The sequence below is a fragment of the Xiphias gladius genome, chromosome 9 (genome assembly GCF_016859285.1).
Source record: "Xiphias gladius isolate SHS-SW01 ecotype Sanya breed wild chromosome 9, ASM1685928v1, whole genome shotgun sequence".
Taxonomy (NCBI): Eukaryota; Metazoa; Chordata; class Actinopteri; order Istiophoriformes; family Xiphiidae; genus Xiphias; species Xiphias gladius.
The window spans coordinates 11,111,187-11,134,247 of NC_053408.1; the positions used below are offsets into that span (position 1 = coordinate 11,111,187).

A 23,061-nucleotide genomic window follows, 5' to 3' on the forward strand; every position below is an offset into this window, starting at 1 on the left:
GTGCCAAAAAGGCTTTATACTAACTGTATATTTTCATGTTAGATGTTAAAAATGTTTTAGTTCTCTCTAATGAACAAAATTTTTTAATAAATATCCTGTATATATGTATTGCATTTTTAGTTAAGTTCGTGATATGTAACACTCAGAAAATAAGGCTAGTTTTGTACCTTAACTTACCCTTTACTTTACTAATATCACTCTTGGGGAAAAGAGAATAAACTTACAATGGGACAAATGCCATAATACATTATTTGGCGGTCCAACTTTAGCTAAAATGTCTATATTTAAACTGTAAAATTACTCTACCTGCACAACAGCTAACAAGATCTAACATGTTATATTTGAAATGAACAGTCATTTAAATTAATAATCAAAAGGTCTAAACGCTTGGCACTTTCCAAAACGTTGTCCCATTCGTGAAGGTTTTATTTTCACTACTGAGGAGCAAATGTGTTCAATCTCTAATTACCATTTCAATGTTTAATGCTGCAGGTTTCCTGTGTCAATTTTAGCCTTCAGTTCGTTTGCAGCAGACAAGCTGGACTGACAGCTGACAGATGAAAGGTCAAAGGCAAAATGAGACATTTTCATGATTCATTTTCAAGCCATTATTGTTGTCAGTACATTTTTATTTGAATAAAAAGTGCATTTCTAGCTAGCAATACAAGCCAAAAGGCTGAATAATGGTGTAAATATATTTACATCTTGGCTACCAGCATATATGAACCAAGCAACAAAAAGTTTACAAAATGGCCAATTTAGTACAGGGGCATCTTTCTGTCTCAGACTTCAGTGGTTTCAAATATTTGGCTTTTTGCAGTGTTGAAAAATCCCATTTTTTCAGTATCAAGAACAAATGTTATACTGGCCAAAATGCAACTACATCAAATTTCTGCCTCTAGCAAACAAAGAAAAAACAACTTGAAAAGTTGTTAAAACCAAAGTCCTCCAGTGGTATTTAAGAAGACAGCTTGTGGCTCTCTGTGATTGGCTCTTTATAGTCTTGGCAGGGAGGTGGTGAGGATGAATGATCCAGAGACGGGAGGATGTTGATTTAACTGTCTGGTCTGTTAACTTGGCAGTTCCGTGCTTAAGCAGGACAAGTTGGATTTGGATCAGGTCAGAGGAGTTCAAAGGGCATTGTGTTTTCCTCCTAGGTGGTGGATTTCTTCTCCCACTCCTATAAATACAAAAAAGGAACAGAAACTGTAACTCACAACACATGTTTTAAGATATACCGCATCCTTTTTTTTCCCACTGACATCCATGCTTTCACTGTACGTGAACTCTGTAGTCTCACCTTAGCTTTCTGCAGGACTTTGCCTTTCGTGGCCATGATGGAGGCCGGTCTGTTCTTTAGTGCCGAGGCAGAGTTGACTGGAGAGGCCGGGTCTGCACTGACATTGCTGTTCGAGGGTTGGGATGATGATGATGACGACGACGACGACGATGGTGGCGGTGATGTCTGGAGAGCAGGCATGGTTGTTGCTTTGGGCTGTGGGCAAAATGATGGAGAGGTGGTTCAGGTATGGTCCATATTTCAAAAAAAGGATTAATGTTGATCGCCTAAGGAGGGAGAGTAGTTGAAAGCTTGGATGTCACATAATTCATTTAGACTAAGCCCTTTTACATCATGGATTCTGCTTGACAAACACAATACCATGTATTTGAAACATTTCGCAAAATGATTGGGATCTGAAGTTCTGCATTTATACCAACAGAACCAGTACACTGACTGTGGGTGTGTCCTGGAGGCTGCTGTCCAGTGTGGTTCCCAGTGTGAAAGGCCCTGACTCCACCTTCTTCAGACTTTCCTTCACTTCTACCAACCGAAGCTCGACCTCGACCCTGCGGTGCTCCGCCTCCCGACACGCCTCCTCCATCTGCTTCAAGCGGGTTTCTAGTGAGGCCTGCTGCTTGGGGTCTGAGGATAACAGACAGCTGTCAGTCACGCGGATCAGCGTCAACCTTGCTGTCACAAATGCTACAGGAAGTGCATATGCACCTTGGCAGGCGCTGAGCTCCTCTTTGGTCTCCCTTCTCTCCTTCTTCAGGTTCGCCAGACTGCTCCTCACCTCCTCCCTTTCTTTCTCCAAGCGGTCGCGATCATCAATGTAGCGGCGCATGTCTGCCTCCGTGCGGTTTTTGCCCAGTTTCACCTCAACTGCACCGGGACACCCTGGGAATTGAATGTTGAAATTTTAGCTCAAAGTAAAAGAAGAAAGAATGAAATATAGTCATCTTGACATTAGCAGAGAAAAACAAAAAAAAAGATGCAATGACTATTTAAAAGCAAATACTTCTTTTTGAATGTATATCTTAGTTTCACTGTGAAGCTGCGGCTTTGACTGCAGAGGATGCAGCTTTTCACCAGAGGGAGCCATGGTAATTTAAGATTGCGGAGAAAGGCAAGCAGTTAATCTGACTCAGTGCGGAGGAAAACAGCAGCAACACCATTTGCTGCTTCATGTTGAAAGTGTACTTTCCAAGTATCTTCAAAAAGGCGTGTGTACTGATGAGTGACAAGAGGACATGCTCACAGCATTGCAAGCATAGTGTAGATTGAGCACTGATACATTTTATTCTTTGTTCAACTCCTCTCCTGTAACGCAGTGTCCAGCAAGGCCACTGTCCCTGTTTTTCAATCTCACCTATGGTATGTGCCTTGGGGCGCAGGGGTTGGGGACTGTGGGGGAACCCCGCACTAGTGTGGACTGTTGGGCCTTTGTGGAGCTGCCCCCCGGAGGAGTTGAAGGCCTGTGTGATTCCCAGGGTCAACCTCTTAGGCGTCTCCTGGCTTTGGGCTGTGGTTTTGAGTGGCTGAGTTTGTGACTGCTGTGGCGTGGGACACGGGGGGGCCGCTTGTTCTGGTTTGCTGGTAGCAGACGTCAAACTTGTTTCATTTAACACAGGTGTTGGCTCTGGCTCGGGAGGGTTAGTTGAACTGACCTGAAATTAGTACACAAGATATAAAATATGATATAAATACAACATATAAATACAAAATGTTACATCTGTTGCCTTATATTGAATATCTTTAGGAATGAAACAGGAGATAATACTGTATCTCCCTATTTTGTACCTCTTTAACTTGACATGAAGAGTCCTTCTGGTCCTCTACTGGGACCGGGGAATGTCTAAAAGTTTCTTTGGCTGGGGAGGCTTTACCCCCACTCGAAGTATGGAGGAAGGAGCGCACAGGAACCAGGTCCAGGTAAACCCTGTTTTCAGTGTCCTGCTCTGTTCCCACTGAGTCCTTGGCATCGTGTGTGCATGTTTCATTATGTTCCTGAAGGTCGTTGTCCTCACTGCGTGGCAGGCTGCTCTCTTCAGCATCCTGTATAACACGGGAGCAGGAAGTTAGGAGATGGAAAGTGGCCAGATGAAGTGAGTCCATGTAAAAATTAAACTGAAACCTGAAAACTGATTGCAAAACAACAGGGCAGAGGCTGTGTGTTTTCTTAGGAAAAAACACCCCACCGGATGGTTTCAAGGAGTGTTTTGTCTGTTTAAAGTTAACAGTAATCAGAAGAGTTTGATTGAAATGAAAACCATGGCTGTTTAAACTCCGTGGCATCTACATTCTTTTTGTTAACCATTCATGTTATTAAATCTGAATTCTCTCTTTGCGTGTAAGCTGTAGTGGCAACACAGAAATCACATCCTACTTTTTTTACATGAATGTACTGTATGTTGTTATACATAATCGTGGATATTTGAGGTGAAACAACTGATTAATCGATAAGTCAATCAGCGGGAAATGAATGGGAAACGATAAAATTAATTGGTTCCAGCTTCTTCACTGTGAATATTTTGTGGTTTTCACAGCTTTTCTGTGAGAGTATACTGAGTATTTTTGGGTTTCTGGCAAACAGAAAATAATTGGTAGACTAGTCAATAATGAAAATATTTTGTTGCAGCCCTGTTGGATATATTAATGAAATTATATTTGATCATCTATTACTAAAAGTATTCTTTCCTTTTAAAATGTGTCTCGTAATAAACTCTACAAAGCAAAAATAGTAAGCCACATTTCCCCTAGATTGATTCCTGAGAAACTTAAAAATGCTGAAAATGGGTTTAGTGAATGAGTTCAGTGTGTTCAATGTAATCGACATCGACCACAAAATTTTACAGATGATTTTACAAAACTAACCAGATGTTCAGAACTACTTTGTATTGATATTGGAAGAAGGTCAAGTGTCTCAATATTTTTTTAAACCCGGGTAACTTGATAGTGCCTTTTAACCGTGTACATACCTCTGGATCAGCTATAGACGCCACATCGTCGTACAGTTCATCAGAGTTGTGAGGGATGGAGGGTAGGGTATCTATGTAGGTGTTCGGCTCTGAATACCTCCTCTGCATCAAGCTGGGGAGACACACAAATACACACGTTCGCCTAACCGTTGTTCCTACATATGCATCCAGAACAGTTTCCCATTTAAGTAGACAGAAGTGAAAACGTTACTATAAGGAAGTCTTGGCAGCATTGACGATGCTGGAGATCCTCTCAGCGTTGACGTAGTCGTAGGTCAGCTCCTCTGGGTCCTGCTTGGTCCCTGTTTGTGACAGCAAGAGGCCCAGCCAGTGACCCATGTCTGCTGAGGTCTTAGCCTGGGATGGGTTGGGAGAAAAGAGGACAGGAAAAAGAACAGTGTGAAAAAAAAAAGAAAAGTGCATTCAGCGCATACCATGCGCTTGCAACATCATAGATTTAAAACCAGCAGTATTTCAGTGGAGAAAACCTTTGAAGACGTAAACTGTTCGCTCCTCAGCTGAGCAGTGCAAGTCAACTGAGACATAGTGAACGTGTGTTGATGGCTAGTAAGTACATTAACCTCTTTCTAGGAATTTGCTCTTTTGAAAATTAATATGTTTTGCCATTGGTCACTTCTGTGTCTGCAAGTCAGTTAAAGAAGGGTCTTTTGTGCAGCATGCACTCCTGTACTATCAATCAGCAACGCCATACAATGAAGTGGTAACACTATGAGAACAAACAGCTCTTTTCAATAACCAGCCTAAATTAAAAACGCGAAGAGACAGAATCACATGAGATGTTGACAGCCTATTGTTATTTATGGGAGATTCAAACAGGTCCTCTCATAGAACTGTGTGACACGTAACCAACACATAATGGTTTGACACATATTTCTCTGAACAGTTTTTTGTTTGTTTTGGTAAATATTGGACCAGGGAAGTTACAATTTGTGAAAATTGAAAAAGAAAAACCTCATACAGGGAAAAAAAAAACCCCAAACAAAACCATAAATGTGTCAGAAACAGCCCTCAAGACTAAACTTTACATTCCATTGCCTATGACCACATATGCACCGCCGCAGGGTGGTACTGGCCTAATCAAAAAGGGTGTAGCATTAGCCCCCAAATTCCCAGTTTTGTAATACACCCCCACCCTTCACACACAAACACACACACTCATATGCAGGCATACCACACTTGTGTGCACACATACATTACGTTGGCTAAGTTTGATGTCAGCAGAAAGTGATTTCCAAACGAGGATACTGTATGTAAGCGTTCAGGATCCCTACAAGCAGCTGTACACCATTTCTCTTTTTCCGAAATGTTGATACAGAATGTGCTTTTGGCCACACATTTACCATTCCAGGCATGATAAATGCCTGGTTATTTAGTCAGAACAACAGAATAAGGCTGATGTAAGCTCTTGTAAACATGAACGGACGACAGGAAACGTGCTGCATGTAGACCAGATGTCACGGTCTATTTTTTAATGATACACTCACTCTTTTTTAGGTTCAGGGTTAGCGTGGAGGGGTCAGGTTGTTAAAAAGTGTCAAACCATTTATTTAGCAATAGTCAGCAAAGCAAAAAAAACTAAAAAACAAAAAACATTTTCTCATAATCCCCCCCCCCCCCAAATATTCAGAGAGATGTTACAAAGTAAAAGAAAAGACACTGGTCATGTACCTCTAGGGTTGCCACCTGTGTGCCATCCATGTTAATCCTAAAGGAGTACAGGCGCTCAGGGCTGGGGTCGGGCAAAACACTGCAGCCCTCCAGAGTTACCGCTGGCTGGCTCACTTTGTTTTTGCCCTTGTCCTGGTAAAACCATAGCTGCCCATTCTTGATCAGACACCAGCAGATCCGCCATTGGCTGTTCACCAGCACGTTGAGGTAGCCTGACAGAGGGTGGAGGAGGTAACTTAATTATGAGTTATATGTTTCTCTTCCTAGTAAGTAATAATGTATATGAGTATTTACATGCCGGCATCTCGCATTGTAGTTTTGTGTTACCCAAACCAAGTCTACCATTACACCTCACCAGTGGTTAACTATGTTTGTTTAATGTCATAAACCCACTGATTATTGCTTAAATCAGTGCTAATAAATTGTTGTGGTACTGAATGTGATCAAATGTACTATGTGTACAGAGAGAAATAGGTTTTTTAGAAACTAGGTGGCCAAGACAGTTTAAAGGGTTCTCCAGATTGAATATAATTAAAGAACTATACAGCACTGAGAACCCCAGAGTTTGTTAAAATAGTGTATAATTATGACGACATTTTGTTAATCAGAAGACTGCATATGAGAAAATATTGTCATGTTTAGTCTGGCATAAATATAATTACAGATATAGACCTTCTTCTGCTAGTACTAATACCATCTGGCAGAGACTATGTTACAAGACCTGCACCTGCACATGACATTCAGTACATGCTTTGGGACTGCACAACGTAGTCTGACATATACGACAGAACTCACCTGAGGTGTCGACACATTTCTCCGGGCTCTCTAATGAGGAAGGTTTTTTCTTGCCAATGTTCATGAGATTGCTGAACTTCAAACCTGCGCTGTATTTTTTCTTCACTGTGGAGAGGAGATGAAGTACTTCACATGATTATTTACAATATTTGTGCTTTCAAATACCAGAACCATGTCCCTGAACCTATGCTGGACTGACTCCAGTGTAGACATTAAAATAAAAAAAAATTAAAAAAAAACACAACTAAGGAAAAACTCACCATCTTTGTTTTCAGGGGTTTCAGCGTGACTGTCAGTGCTGCTGCCGCTCTCTGAAGCCACTGAGTATCTCTCACTCAGCTCTCCCTGTGTGTTCATATCCACAGTTTAGTCATTTAGAAGGCATTTTCTTCAAAAAATACAAAGTATGACAAAAGCTGAGGAGAGGGAATCCAACTATAAAAAAATCTGGATTAAGTGTACCTTAGTACAGATGAGCCTCGGGGAGTCAGACACAGAGTGCTGGGGGTCATAGTTTTCTGCTGGCTTGGGACTGATCTCCTGAATCACCTAATGAACAAGCAGAGGCCGATTACTGTCCACACCTTCAGGCTTTTAAACGCAGCAACCAGTTGAGTAATAATGCTGCTCCACATGAGTTTTTAAGAGCTAATAAGAACAAGCCGTTTTTGGAATAACCTACCTTCAACCACTGCTCTGTCTGCTCCTTGCTCTGTAGGCCCAGCACGATGGCCTCCCCTCCTACAGGAGTGATCTTCAGCTTGTGCTCTTTCCTCTTCAGCTGCTTCTCTTTGTAAACCACACTGCAGCCCAACAGGCTCACATCCAACAGGGGTGTCTGCTCCTTGGAGCTTTTATAGCACTGAGGAGAGCAGCGATAACAGTGACTTAACTTAGAGGCTGTACAACAGCCGACAATAGGCAACAGCTAAACTGTTTAACATGTACAGTATTGTCGGAAAGCATATTTGCAGTATTGTACAGTGTCTTTAGAATTTAATTACTTGCCATTTAACAAATACCAGCCACAAATGCAACTGAGTTTTGAAAAAAATTCCATTCTGATATGTATACTCATTACATTTACTCCAAAATCCATGGTGCTCTATCATAAAAGTTATTTTTATATAGAAACTATAAATGTCTTTTATGATTTAGCACAACAGACAATAGTCTTGTTCATCACAGGGTCAAATGATCCCAACCTGACCCTCATGTGGTTTTCTGCAGCGATGTATTCAGGGGAGATTTCGTACAAGTCTATAAATATTCACATATCCTGACATAACTTGAGTCACAGCTGAAGGGTTACAGGGAGCACATCTCACCCCATTGCGTCAAAGGCTATTGGGCTATTGAGAGTCTTTTGATGATGGGGAAGCATGATCAAAAGCCAATCCCAGACAAATGGAAATACATTTTTCTAATTTGATCCTTTCTATACAGTGAAGTCAATCCATATTAGGTCAATCTTTTAGCCCTGTTTTGGTCTCCACCAGCTCTTGAGAAAAACTTCTGGCTCTTTGGCTGCTAGCCAGCTGTTCCACTTTCTTTACCAGCTAGTGACGAACCTAGCCTTTCATTTGGTGCTGGGCAGCTTGGGTAGAGTGGATTTATCAGATGATTTTGCTAAAAACAGCAGCTTGCTGTGATGAGAGCATCGAATTGCTCTCTAGAGCTGATGGCCCCTTTACATACACGTCATTTGCTCACTGTTAATATAAGTATTGAAGCCCCTTGTATTTTGCATTTTAGTTCCCAGGATGGGGAGGCTACGAGGAGATAAAAAACGTGATAAACTGTCTTACTGCTAGATTTGTCCACTGGTTGATTTATTGGATTAATATTTTCCATTCTGAAAATAAGTATCAAAGCAAAGACAGTATGTGACAGCTAAACATGGAAATTTAAATATAAATTTAAGTATAAACGTTATAATTACAAGAAGAATATAAACAAACCCTAGCCTTCATTAAACCATCTGTGCTCATTATTGTAATTGCTGTACACCAAACCTCACTGGGGCTTTAATTCTGATTTTCACACAGTCTTTTACCCACCAGCAGCCGATGGTCTTTGATGACACACAGCTGTTTGGCCCACTGGCCGAGCCATTTCTTCCTCCACAGGAAGGCACAGATTCGAGCATCCTTCATCAGCTCGATGGATGCCTCTGTGGAAGGCCACTGGTGCTGCGCTGACGGTGACTTTCCTCTGGTAACTTCCTCTTCATCGTAGGACTCATATGAGCTGCTAACTACCTCCCCATCATCTAAAAACAAAAATCAAAGATGCTGTCACTGAAGAGATTAAAACAAAAGGCAGGGGTAATTGGGGGAGAAAATTGATAAGGCATTATAATCAAAGATTCATAATGATGGCCGAGTTCACAGTGTGGGGTGAGTTTGACTGAACAGGTGAGGTTAACGCCTGGTTTCTTGAACTTGATGACTGTCTTTAACAGAGGAGGATTTCCTCACAACACACATTTCAAATAAGAAAATAACATTTTTAATATTGATGGGTAGTAGCAGGATAAAGATGCCAAGTTATAATGAAAGACAACATAATAAATGAAGGAAATTGAGATTAAGATGGGGCTGATTAATGATGTTTGTCTCAAGTCTTGACTGGAAATTGTTTCTGTACATGCAGAACCCTGTTCATGCTAGACAATGACAGCCAGAGGACATGCTGGCATAATTTGGATTATGCCTCAAAAAACCGCAAGGCCAAGACATGCAGCAAACACACAAGTCCTGTGATAGAGAGCTAGCTACCCCTGGTGATAACAGCATAGACCACACTGTCAGAGCTCTGCACTCGCATCCAAGGCCCTGAGAGGAGGCCAAAACAGTCCAGATCTACACAACAGGAGGAGGAGGAGGAGGAAGAGGACCGGGAAGAGGAAGAAGGAGAAGGAGAAGAAGAAGAAGAAGAAGAAGAAGAAGAAAAAGAAAAAGAAGAGTAGCAAGATCGGAAAAAAAGTGTGAGGGAAAATGCCTTTAAAAAATATTTATAGAAAAGATAAATGTTCAAAAAATCTTTGGAAAAATTGCAGTACATGACAACAACAGAAGCTAAATGCTTGATTAGAAACCTTTTTTTTTTTTTAGCATTTCAGCATCACTGACACAAGCAACCTTCTCAGCAACAGGAGAACAAAATAAAACTTTAAATTAGTCCTCTGCTCCAAATTACATAAGGCCAAATCCTTCTGGTTATTGAAAAATGATGCATGAAGCGTAGGCCTAATTAACCTCATTAACCTTTGTGAATATATCATAAATATCATAACTTACCAGTAATTAAAAGTATTGTTTATTGCCAATGTCAGAGATGGTCAGATGAAGTTGTGTTAAACATAACACGCAGCCTCTAGCTCAGAAGTGAAGATGGCTGTAGTATAATGATATTTAATCAATGTACAGCAGTAATTCTAGAAATACCTGAAGCATTTTAGCAGAAAGTTGAAATGTGTCTGTGTTAAAACCATGTTATTGGGTAAATAAAGTTGCTTATTTAGCCCAACACGTGAACAATAATGCACCATTGTAGCCAAGATAATAGCTTCTGTTTTATTATGGCTTATGTCTTGCAGTGCCAGACACCGCCTTCGCAGAAAACCAGATATTTTTCCTGCTGACAGTACGCAAGGAAGTGTCACTATTGTGTCAGTTTCCCTTTTGGGTAAAGGCTCACGCTTGACGATTAAAGTTTGCATCAGAACAAAAAATACACCAGAGCAAATGTCATTACAAATTTATAACTTAGGTTGGAGCACACAGCTGAAAAAGCAAAATATCACTGATCTTACTTTTCTTTAAGTGATTCCAAGGTTGACAGGTAATCACCTCACAATGGTGAGGCCATTAGCTGGTTTGCTACAAAAATTACCTGTATTTCCATGATGAAACGGCCTCAAATGGTGTGCGACAAACACCCTTTCACTGCCACATACTGTATGTGGAATTCCTCCTAAAGTTAATGCCTCCTTTACAATACTACCGCCGATATCCTTTACAGTAGTTCTGCAGCAAATAGAGTTTTGGCCCTAATAATCAAGTATTGAGTCTGACAATCCTTCAGCTGGCCCTCGCTGTGAAGATTCTAAGCTTTGTTCCTGTGAAACAACTATGGGGAAGAAGAAATAAGAAACTGAACCAGAGCTCTTACCATTGACAGTTTCCTCATAAGGCTGCGCCTCCTCATAGTAACTCTCTGAGGTGTCTATACTGGCTGGAGCAGGAACTGCAGGTAAGGGGAATGGCTCCCGACCCACCACACACTGGCAGATGAGAGAGGGATGGGAAAAAGCGGTACAAAAAGAGAAAGGGGCGAGGGATTATAAAATTAAATCTTCCGATCCATCAATTTTAGCGATATGCTCTACAACAATATAGCCTCTGTACATGCATGTTCAATTAATGCCCTGAAGAGGAATATGTCCAGGGTAACAACAACAGCAACACACACTCATGCACATACACAAACACACACATACACACACACACACACATTATTAACATGTGTTGTTCCCCCAGGCTGAACATGTGGCTAATCCAGCTGTCACTTCAGGAGTAAGTAGGGAAGTCCTCGTATAACCAATCCGTCTGACCCGGTGCACTAGGGAATTACATGTTTGCCCTCAGGGAAGAGTCATTGTGTGTGAGCATGGAAAAGAGAGGGAAAGCATGTATTTATGTGTGTGTGTGTGTGAGTGTGTGTGTGTGTGTGTGAGAGAGAGTGAGAGAGAGAGAAAGAGACAGAGAGAGAGAGAGAGAGAGAGGGTGAGTGTGTGTGGGCCTACTGGCTTTCCTGAAATTGATCGGCAGTCTGGCTTCACTTCTGCCTTCCTTCTCGTCGCCTGTGTGGTAAAGACCGTCTGCCTGTTCCTTCACATACTGCTGGAAACCCCCAGACTCCCGGCTGCTTGGCTGCCTCAATGAGTCTCAATTCAATGAGTCTCAGAACTCTTCGTTACTTTTACTTTCAACTAAAGTCAGTAAATAAGCTACACACAGACCTCTGCCATCACTGGAGTTCATTATATTGAAAATTTGTATTTCTCAAATTGATGGTGAGCTGTGAATCTTGAAGAATGTCTCTGGATACACCCTGACTTTAAACTGGCAAAATGCATCTTTAATATGCGTCTGTCAAATTTAAATGTTAGGAATGTAAAAATTCAAATGACATGTTGGCATTTCTCAGTGTAGACTCAGCATCCATTTTTATTTCATACATAATACATAAAATGCATCAGTGCAACAGATAGATAGATAGATAGATAGATAGATAGATAGATAGATAGATAGATGGTAAAGTCACTTTTAAGGTTTGGGTTTCATCACCTAGTAACAAGCTTTGTTAGTAAGTATCTTTTAGGATGTCTGAGATTAATACATCTGGTAATTGCTGAAAATTACAAAGAAATTCTGGAGGAAACCAAGTCAGAAAACTGATCGGGTATTAAAATTTCCGGGAAACAGTCATAGTTATCTTTTTCTTTGGAATTGTGAAATCATGCACAATGGCTATTTTGTAGTCAAAAATTTGTGAGCCATCTTGTAAGCTTATGTATGTTCCTGGTTTGCTGTTTATTAACAGGTTACATTGGAGTTAGATCATCAGGCACTGAAGGATGACTTTTCTGACTCATACAGTGTGTTGCAACAAAAATTTCCAGATGGGATTTCTTAAATGAACAAAAAAAAAAAAAAAAACTTTATCTCCACGGCCTGTGACCACAAGTCTCAATTTACAACATCGCAAAGGATGGGAGATATGAAAGTTTTGTCTGGGCATGTGCTAGGAATAAGATGACATACCAGCTCAAAAAATTCAGTAGCTACCAGTGAAGATAAAAACTACTGTATGTATTCTTTCCAGAGTAAAGAGGGAAACATAATGAAGCAAAGAGATGGATGATGGAGACAGACTTCGATGGAGGGAGGATTCCTATGAAAGGAAGGTAGAGGAATTTCAAGTATTGTGTTAATGTGGCACACAAGTAGAACATATAGGATAAGTCACCTGGGGAAACAGCTCATATTCTAAATTTGATTTTTTTTATTTATTTATTTATTTTTTTTATTTGCACAGGTAAAATCAGACAACTGCAACAATCAACAAGATAAGACAAATGTTAATGTGCAGGGAGAGGAAAAAAGCCCTTTATATTTACACACGTAAATATAAAGGGGGAAAAAAGTTACACTGTTAAAAAAACAGGAATTAAAGCCCCCTTTAACCCAATTAGAATAGTAGTTCCATAAGTTCAATCCATGTTGCAGTAGTCTGATATAGTTGGATATATTTTAAAAAGTTCTTCTCAAGTGAACTCTGTGAAACCCTGTGAGTGGAATGACAAAAAAAACGATCTCTTAACTATGTCTAATGTTTCCTCCCACCACTGATCTGAAAACGCTGCCTGTATTCCTTTATTTTTACTTTATTTCCCCTAAGGCTGTCACATTCTCAGCAAGATCACAGAAATATGAAATACAACCCCTTAGCAGAGGAGCTTCATATATCATGCAAACCATGCCTAAGGGAGGTTGGCTTTGTGGAAAAGTATGAGCTCTCGCAAAGTCAGACCTCTTAAAGTATGTCCTAAGATCAGAGTTTGTTTAATTAAGGGTGGAGATCAATTAGTCAGAAACGCTTAGTTTCTCTTCAATGTAGCAATGTTTGATTCAGAAAAAGCTATTCCCTTCCTGCAATATAATTCTGTAATCAACTTTTGATCATGTCTGGTGTGTAGCAGTGCTTATCCTCTATACAAGAAAAATGAATAACACTAAAGAAAAAAGAGGCAGTAATATATTGTGTTTGGGTGGTTACCAGCCTGTTGTGGGTCTTCGCTAACAGAGTTGCTAGTTCAGCTCCGATTCACAGACCAACAAAATACTGAAAAACAAATCATATTTGTCTCTATGTACAACAATCACAAAAATCATGACTTCTGATGTGAGCACCCATCAGAGACGGCACCAGTAAATAGGGAATCCCCTGCTTGTGAGCTCTTTTCCCACCATATCACATCAGTGAACGAACACATTCCCAGTAATACACAGCAGATGCAGTAAGCTGTCATAACAGCTGGCGTCATGTCGTGGCCCGCATACAGTCATAGTGACGAGGATTTGTTTGTGTGATTGGCCTGCATGCCAGAAAGCGGAGGAAAGGATCAACGAAGAACTGTGCGGGCCAGCGATGCTATCAATGCTGTTTCAGGAGGGTAGCATCAGTTATAAATTACGGGGTTGTTGTAGATATTTCATAATGCAAGTATCAGCAAATACAAATTTAGAAATTTAATCTCAGTCATAATTTGTTGTCTTCAAAATGATGCTACGCTGAGAAAATATGGAAAAAAGTGGAAAAAAATTGTAAACTGAGAAGGTTAATCTTAGCAGTAAGACTCATAACAAATAACATTTATCATGGCTGCATTCCATTTAGGTGTGTTTTTGACAATGTCCTTGTTTTGTGCATATTGGCTACTTTTTTGTATTATTTTATTAATTTGTTTTTTGTTTTTTTTCATGGCTTGTAGACACAAAAATGACACCTGCGACTCAACACCTGATAAGTCGTGACACAAAACTATCATATAATAGCTGCCTAAATTGACAATTTAGTGCTTGCTATAGAGTTAACTTTTGGATATCTAAAATGGTGAAAGAATGAGGGGCTCGGCTCTGGTTTAAGCCTTGATACAGATGATAGAGAACAAGATCGAGGATGCCATGAATCACAGAAGTACAGAAATGAATTAGGCCAGTTTCACAATGATGGACCTAAAAAAGTGTTTACATCTAGAAATTCAGCAGAATTTGTGTCACTGACTTTAATTTTACTTGATGTTAATCTGAAAATTGTAATATGGTAAAATGTCTTTTTCTTTTCTTTTCTTTTTTTGAAGTGACAAAAATCTGGATTTAATCCATTCCAGTCACCATTAAAAGGAAATTATTTGCCACGATGTTACCCCAGAAGTAAGAAGACACAGCTTAAGAGTTGACAGGGACTTCATGAGAAAAAGTGATTGTTCTGAGAAAATTAGTCTGTAAAGAATTGAGCACGCACGTACACACGACGGTACAAACAGTGTAAACTGCTCCACAGAGGGAAAAAAAAAACAGGAGTCTAGGCATCTGTTATTAATTAAAACAAAGAGCCAAGCATTCCAGAGCAGCAACAGCCCCCCCAGACCGCCCACCCACCCACCCTTATCTCTATCCTCTCTTTTTCTCTCTCCATTTCAGTCATCTCCAAAAAAAACTAAATCTGCCCGTTGTTTGGGCCAAGGCTAAAGAGAAGCCATTCCACAGACCAGCTGGACTGATATGAAAAAGAGAAAGGACAGGAAGATCCCAGGTGTGTGTTTGTAAGTATATTTTTTTTCTCCCAGAAGACTTTACAAGGGACTCCGGCTCCGCAACAGTCACTTTAGCCTGCAACCTTTCACTTCTCACACACACATACACACACATCCTCACCACAGAAACATCGGGTAGAAGGAATGGATCGAGGAGTCAGAGCATAAATAACAAAGCAAGAAGAGGGGGGCGGCGGAGGAGGAACAGGGGTGTGGTGGAGGGGCTTTGAGTAAAGAGTGGGAAAAAGAGCCCAAAAAATGAACAGTCAGAGGAACATGGAAAATCCCTGGTTCCCATGCCAAGAATCCGGCGCAGCGAAAACGGACACACACACACACACACACACACACACACACACACACACACACACACACACACACACACACACACACACACACACACACACACACACACTGTATCTGGAGGCCTGCTGGGAGCTCAGGGCAGAGGAGAAGGTAGTGATACAAAAAAAAAAAAAATAATAATCAGTGCAGCTCAGGTTTGGGAAGCCAGATTCAGGAGAACTCTCTGGGCCTTTCCTCTCTCTGCGCTAGTTGTTACACAGTAGTTTCTGGTTGGAGTTATTGGTCTAACTAAAAGTAGCATGAATTAAAATGGGGGGGAAAAAAGGCAGTAAATGTCAGCTGTATGGTTGGGGGCAGAAAAAGAGAAAACAAAAAATTCACATGACACAGATTTTTCACATAATTTATTTATTTTTCCATTATTTTTGCCTTCTTGGGAACACTTTGACCTCCTCTAAACCCCTCATAGTTTTGGTTCCAGATTTTGTTTTTCCATTTGGCATAAATGTTCACAAGCAACCACCTTAAAATGTTTAACAGTAAATAAAGAAGACCTTCATGTATAAAACTAAAATAGTCATGTAAAACAAAACTGGATTTAAAGGGGTAATGCCAGCAAGTAACGTAATCATGAATAATTCAGCAAATACTTGTGCTAGCCAATTGCATTGCGGTTATGATAATCACCAGTTGCCGGCAGCCACAGTACTGCTCACTGTGCATGTCAACAGTTTTCCTTTCCCTGCCTGACGCTTGCGAGTGGCACAGCTGCTATCTATAGTACAACTCTATTTTCAGACCATGCAGACGAGACGCAATGGAACTCACAAAAATCTTTATTTACCGTCCGGCTCTGGGGAAAATATGGCTAATCTACACCCGAGTCACACGTATTGTCACTTGAGAGCCTGCTTTAGGAGGAATAAGGACCCCAGTCTAAGAGATCATGGAAGTGCTTGAAGGCCTGCGAGTCAACCGGGATATCCATGCTGAGATTGCGACCGTTGAACTAGAGGACAGGGAGCACCAAGGGGGCTGGGTGAGAGTGAGGGTGGAGCAGAGCTGGTTCGTTGTGGAGCGGGCCTTGCTGGCCAGGTACAGTGACTACTTCCGTGCTCTCTTTCAGTCTGGGATGACAGAAAGTCGTCAGGATGAAGTCCACCTGAAGGGAGGAGTGCATGCAAGGGGTTTTCTCACTGCCCTTTCTGTCTGCAGGGGAGAGATTCTCACCATCAGTGACCCGGATGAGCTTATAGAAGCTGTAGAGTGTGCTGCTTTCCTGCAGGTTGCATGTTTGGTGCAACATCTTTGTGATATTATTGATTCAGACAACTGCCTCTTGCTTTACTATGCAGCCTCCATCTTTGGGGTACATAAGCTGTTTCAAAATGCAGCTCTTTTCCTTTGTGATGCTTTTGCTGATTTGAAGGAGGCAGCAGAGAGTACAATTCCTGAAGAACTTCTTCAGTATTCTCAGTCATTGTCTCCCTCTACTTATATTGCTATAGGCACCCACTCTCCTTCCATGGAACAGCTACGTGACTCCTTTAGGGTTGTGTGCTACCTTGATGAAAAAGAGGGAGAGTGGAAGCATTTAACTAACCTCCCAACTCTCTGTAGCACCTCCATGGCTGGTGTGGCTGTGCTTGACAATCGATTGTACATTGTAGGGGGAGTTTACGGTTATGGTAAGGGCACAGTGGACAGCAGCTTTTGCTATAACCCTGACTCGGGGGTCTGGACTGCTCTTCCTGGACCCCAACAACCAAGATATGACTTCACCCTGCTCGGGCATGAGGGCCGACTCTATGCCATCGGCGGCGAGTTCCAGAAACGGATCATTTCTACAGCGGAGAGTTATGACACTGAGAAGGGAGAGTGGACATTTATACAACATGCACCAAGACCTGTAGCATCTGCAGCTAGTGCTATTGCAAGACGGAGGATGTTTGTTTGCTTCTGGAAACCACCAGATACCACAGATATCTATGAGTATGTGCCAGTAAAAGATGAATGGAAACTTGCCACCACAATGATCAGACCTCAAAGCTACGGCCATTGTATGGTAGCCCACAGGGACAATTTATATGTGATGCGCAATGGGCCTTGCGATGACTTCCTGCGCTGCCTAGTGGACTGCTACAATATCACGACCGGCCAGTGGACAGCCATGCCCGGACACTACATAAACAGCAAGGGGGCATTGTTCACTGCAAAGATAAGGGGGGACTCGGTGTTCACAGTCAAACACATGCTAACTCTCGAATACACCATCACTGGAGATGGATGGAAGCCCTGCAGGCAGATGAAGGGATTTCCAAAGAGTGGTTCACTGTGGACGTGTTTACTCAGGCTTCCCAAGACGGGACCAGTTATACCACAGCTGGATGCAGAAAGGAAGGAAGAAGAAATGTCTTTGCCAGACACATCTGAGGGATTTGTGGAAGCTATACCACAGCCGTGAAATTACAGCTCAACTGAAAAACAATGTGATGTTTTTTAGGGTTTCTAAACACTGAAAAAAAAACACTGACACTGAATGATTCTGGAGACTGCATAGTGACACAAATGTTCCTCATTTTAATGCTTTCACTTTCACATGTACTCACACTTGTGCACACACACATGCACACATGCTGACACCAAGCATTTGTTCTGATTAGCAACAGCTGCTACTGTAGTTTATATTAGGGCAGGCCACTGTGCGTGTGTGTGTGTGTGTGTGTGTGTGTGTGTGTGTGTGTGTGTGTGTGTGTGTGTGTGTGTGTGTGTGTGTGTGTGCGCGTGCGCACGCGCACAAAGTTCAAAGGCACTGACGGGATGTTCCAAACCTCTCATTCTACACGTTTTTCCTGAAGTCACACTGGGCCAATTCAGGAGCCACCAGCCTCGCAGTCAACATAAAACACAGCTCTGTCACACACTATTGAACACTCACTTGCCCAGGTTTCAATACCTGTTGGAGAAAAACATTTCACCTAGCCTCAGGCTTGTAACTCTGACGTTTGTGGGGAATGTTTTTGTCTTGTAAGGCCACAGACTTCATCTGTTTTAGTACATTAAAAACCGCTGGAATTCTCTGGCAATATGTGATATCGAGCCGTAGACCTTTATTTCGAATACTTAACATGCTTAGTGACAGTAATGTTCTTACTGTAACAAAAGACCAAAATATTGTCAATTCCATTTAAAGTTGGAATTTGTCTTTGGGCTCCTTGTGCATGCAATTGAATATCATGATTTCCAATGAGCTGTCTCACGTACTTTGTTGAGTTCAACAGTCCTACTGTGGTAGAGTATGCTATAAAGCATTCCCACCACAGAAAAAGGCTCAAAACGCTATGTGTGTATGTTAAGCCAAATCATTTCAGGTTAATCCACTCTGATGGAATTGAGCTGGTAATCACTTACTGTTCTGGAGGACGGCAGGTCGGGAAGGCTCTTCTGCGGGACGGGTACACATTTTGTTGCTTTTCCATTGAGCAGGGCATCTGATCTGTCATCTAGGTCATAAAAGCATAGAGTTGGGGATTAAATGCATAACAGAAATCTTAACTCTCACATTATATTGGCTAAACATACAGAAATTCATGTGTGTATGTGTGTGTGTGTGTGTGTCTGTGTGTGTGTGTGTGTGTGTGTGTGTGTGTGTGTGTTTGTGTGCAAAGTTCAAAGGCACTGACGGGATGTTCTAAACCTCTCATTCTCCACATTCTTCCTGAAGTCACACTGGGCCAGTTTGGAATAAGTGAAAGAAATGGTTCACCATGTGAGTTTGAATTTAATATATTTTTATCCAATGCTATTTCCAGATGTCTCCGACATATATCAATGCCTCCTAGTATCCCTAACACTCGCTATGAGCACAAGACCCTTCATTTTTAAATTACAGTGCCCACATAACCCACAACCCATTTGTATGGTAGCAACAACCCTATTATACAAAACACACACCCCAGTATAGGGGAAAAAAATCGAATCAAGAAAATTAAAGAAGACTCTGGATAAAGAATGAAAAAATTTTGGATTTCATTGGACTTATCCTCTAACTAACAATGGCCAATGCTAATGTACAGCAGCCTTTTTGGCATTTGACTTGCTTAAAGAAGTTGTTTGATATTTTGGGAAAATAGGAATAAAAATAATTATTTGTCTTTCACAATACCACTCACACATCTGTCAGCCAAATGTCAAGCTAAAGCTAGAAGACGCGTGGTTTATCTTACTGTAGCATAAAGGCTGGACATGGGGAAATAACTGACCTATTTTCAGACCATGTAGGTATAATGTGTTAATCATTGAGCTTTAGAGGTACTGGCAAGCAGAATTTGTTACCTTTGGACACAATCTGGCTAGTTGTTTCCCTCTGCTTCAAGCCTCTCTGCCAGGGTAAGATAATGGTCTGCTGGCTGTAGCTTTATATGGAATGGACCATTTAATAAGACCTAATATTTAGCGTACAGATATGAGAGTGGTATCAATTGTTTCACCAATGCCCTCTACTTCTGCAATCCTCAGGCCATTCACCTAGTTTCTGCTTGAATACTGATATACTGATATGGATTAACGTAGAGATGCAAGGGCAGAGCTTTGACACAGTCACTTTAAACATCTTCTCTTTAAAAAGTTCTCACTGAGTCTTTCTCTGTCTCCAACGTGAATTTAGCTACAGAAGATCCTTAAGCTTTAGATAGCGAAAACAAAAGAAAGGCTTGGTCCTGTGGAGCCCATGACTATTTTTGCAGAGGACATTAAGCAAAATTTCCAGTTATGCACCTTTACTGTACGTCAAAGCCTTTTTGTATCATCATGAGGATGGGAAACAAACTGAACTGAATTACAGCAAACAACGTCAGGTATACCTAAAGATTGCATGAGTAATAGCATTTAGATAACATTAGCTAAAATAAGTTTCTTTTTAGATTAAAAATGTTTTAATGTAATATTAGAGTCTTAAATGCCATTCTCTTGCACCTTAACTGAAAGAGAAAGTTCAGGTTAACCACATGATTACTGATTAAGGAACGTCAACTCTCACATCTGAGCCTCCGCTCTCCATCAGTCTATGTGAAAAAAAAACTAGCGTTGCGGCTGCAAATATACGGGTTATGTCTAGCGCTCGTTCAAACCACATTCTTCATCACTGTCCAAACAAAATAGGTCACACTCAGATGATGCAGAGCTATGAAGAAACAGACAGGAAATGGTTGTTTAGAGGAGGGGAGATGAGGGGGCCGCTGCTTGTTTCAGCTTATTCTCACGTCTGCTAGTAACTTGAATCATCTCAGATTGAGTATGAGATGCAATAACATAACAAGTTCGCATTGGTATTTGACCACCTTGGACAAGCTCAAATTACCAGAAGGAGCCTTTTTTATTAAAGGTTTTGTTCAAAATTGCACATCATTCCACATTAAACATCCTTTACAGAGATAATGCATTCCAAAGCTCAAGCCAAATGACTCTGAAATGGCGAGATTATAGGCATTGTAAATGGATTAATGCTGCACATAATCAATATAAGAGTGTCAAATTGATCGTGTACTTAGATACTTACTTCCAGTATCATATACTTAGATAGTATGTTGAAGAGCTTTGCCACAGAACTATTCTATCTATTCTAACTATTCTATTGAAAATACAGAGCATGTAATAACTGATGAAGAAAGGCCCTTACCCAAACCTAAATTTAAAAATCATTGAAAATGTGATGCTTATTTAATGGTTTGATTACTACTGATAATTCTACAGCCAAGCTAGCAGCTCTGTGAGGCCTGGCTTGGGCACAGTGGTGCTAACATGCTTGCAATGACAATGCCAATTTGTTGATGTTTAACAGGCATAATGTTTACAATAGTCACCATTTTAGTTTAGGGAGTTAGTGTGCTAACATTTGCTAAATAGCACCAAACAAAAAGTACAGGTATTTGGTCATAAACCAAAGTAAAGAGAAATGAAACTTTTGACCTGCTGGTGGTGCAATTTGGGGTTGCAATCTTTGCAGTTCAGGGATCACCTAAGTCATTAGGATTTAGTGTATCTGTACTACATTTCATGGCAATCCATCCCCCCAGTTAGAGACATTTCAGTAAAAAACACAAATGTCACCCTCATGGTGGCACAACAGCAAAAGTCAGGGGTCCCCAAAGTCATTAGGATTCATCCTCTGAAGAACATCAAATCAAAATGCTGGACTGACCATTATTAAAACCATGCCACTACTGTGGCTGAAAAGCTATATTACGCCACAAGACCGTGTTTTCAATGAGAAGATTCAAATTATTTTCTTTATAGATTATATTTCAGCTAGATTTCAGGGAAAAAAACAAAACCATGACCTCATATCAGTATCACATTTTTAGAAAAAAGAACCATTTGTAACTCACACCTTTGTCGTCTTTGTCCTTCCCGGTAACAATCACTTTGTTCATGTAGATATACTCCTCATCAGCATCTGCATGGAGACCGCAAAAGGTGGTTAACACCTGACCTGAGTGCATTTCTGCAGAGAAACTTTTACATTGTGGGTAGTTACCACAAACACTAACATCTCGGTAAACAAAGGAAACTAGCCTCTTAAGTGCCACCAAACAAAACATTATACAAATATTGTAGATACCACTGTAGTATGATAGTTACAATATTCTTACAAATATTCTGCCACAGTCTATATATTTGATAGTATGAATAAAAGGAAGAAGGTGACTGGGTATGGGTGAAGAATGAGGGGAACTGTCCAAAGTTGAAAAACACTGTTGTAACTCTTTGGCCCATGCACAGTTATTTTACAGGACAGAGCTCCCATGCATGGTTCTCCAATCTAAAATCATTATTGCTTTAATCAAAGTGAACATGTGACTGGTTGCCTGTCAGGAACACAAGAAAACTGATGTCTCAGTAAAGGCCTTGGTGGGAGAGGTGAGGACTCAGCTGATGAAACATCAGGGGATTCCCAGACTCATTTGTTTGACTTAAAGTGTTCTTTGACTCCCAGAACCTTCTGGATTTTTTTTTTCGTGAAGAGCTGCCCACCTTGAAAATACTGTACGGTCAGGCTAGTGCATTGTTGACTCGGGTTTGTTCATTCCTCCTATATTCTGCACGTGAAAACATTTTTGCCATAGAATGATTAGTTGTTGTATCTTCGAGACGGACCTCTCCGGATATTGTACACAAAGTAACAACTACAGTCACAAGAAGAGCATGCATACTTGGCTTCCGAAGGAATTCACTGTAGCACTGATGGAAAAATCTGACTCCTCCTTAGTGCCAAACAAACTTTCATCATGTTTGTCAAAAGACCGGGATTAAAGGAGAACTTCACCCAAACAAGTGGCCCATTGTGCTGACAGATGGGCCCATTATTGACACCCACTCTTACTGTGGCGGGCATTCATCGGATATTAGTCAGAAAACTCCTTGCCTGCACAGATAGAGCACTGTATAGCGTCTATCTTTGAAGTTTTTGAAGATCGCACAATAAAACATACAATGCAGCTCCCGACCCTGATCCATCTGCTAAGACCAGCCTTGACTTCCAAAGAGTTTACATTATGATCAAAAATATGACCCCGGTTAAGTTTCAAATTCAGCTTCCGCTCAATATCTGCATGGAATGTATATTC

General features: G+C 40.9%; 2 protein-coding genes across 4 annotated transcripts in view; one reads left to right on the forward strand and one right to left on the reverse strand.

Annotated features, from left to right (window-relative positions):
- Window positions 1-622: 622 nt before the first annotated feature.
- The window catches only part of afap1l2 (actin filament associated protein 1-like 2), a 38,399-nt gene continuing 15,960 nt past the window's right edge, over window positions 623-23,061 (reverse strand). The window contains exons 3-20 of one of the 3 annotated variants that reach the window (XM_040134846.1): window positions 21,825-21,890; window positions 18,848-18,939; window positions 10,921-11,032; window positions 9,525-9,608; window positions 8,805-9,016; window positions 7,427-7,606; window positions 7,207-7,293; window positions 7,005-7,089; window positions 6,745-6,849; window positions 5,950-6,161; window positions 4,472-4,617; window positions 4,261-4,372; window positions 3,083-3,337; window positions 2,652-2,949; window positions 2,006-2,179; window positions 1,737-1,924; window positions 1,301-1,495; window positions 623-1,180 (exon numbers count right to left, since the gene is read on the reverse strand). In XM_040134846.1, the coding sequence (XP_039990780.1) occupies window positions 1,154-1,180; window positions 1,301-1,495; window positions 1,737-1,924; window positions 2,006-2,179; window positions 2,652-2,949; window positions 3,083-3,337; window positions 4,261-4,372; window positions 4,472-4,617; window positions 5,950-6,161; window positions 6,745-6,849; window positions 7,005-7,089; window positions 7,207-7,293; window positions 7,427-7,606; window positions 8,805-9,016; window positions 9,525-9,608; window positions 10,921-11,032; window positions 18,848-18,939; window positions 21,825-21,890 (2,630 nt within the window). In that variant the 3' untranslated portion in view covers window positions 623-1,153. Of the gene's footprint in view, window positions 1,181-1,300; window positions 1,496-1,736; window positions 1,925-2,005; window positions 2,180-2,651; window positions 2,950-3,082; window positions 3,338-4,260; window positions 4,373-4,471; window positions 4,618-5,949; window positions 6,162-6,744; window positions 6,850-7,004; window positions 7,090-7,206; window positions 7,294-7,426; window positions 7,607-8,804; window positions 9,017-9,524; window positions 9,609-10,920; window positions 11,033-18,847; window positions 18,940-21,824; window positions 21,892-23,061 lie in introns of those variants that run through there. The other 2 variants (XM_040134848.1, XM_040134847.1) reach the window with 2 other exon arrangements.
- Window positions 16,383-17,964, forward strand: LOC120794131 (kelch repeat and BTB domain-containing protein 13). Its single transcript, XM_040134849.1, has one exon. It carries the CDS (start codon window positions 16,383-16,385, stop codon window positions 17,898-17,900), a length of 1,518 nt encoding a protein of 505 aa, XP_039990783.1. The 3' UTR covers window positions 17,901-17,964.

What these genes read in the sequence shown, in the direction of transcription:
- LOC120794131 (XM_040134849.1), top strand. Translation starts at nt 16,383, where the DNA reads ATGGAAGTGCTTGAAGGCCTGCGAGTCAACCGGGATATCCATGCTGAG.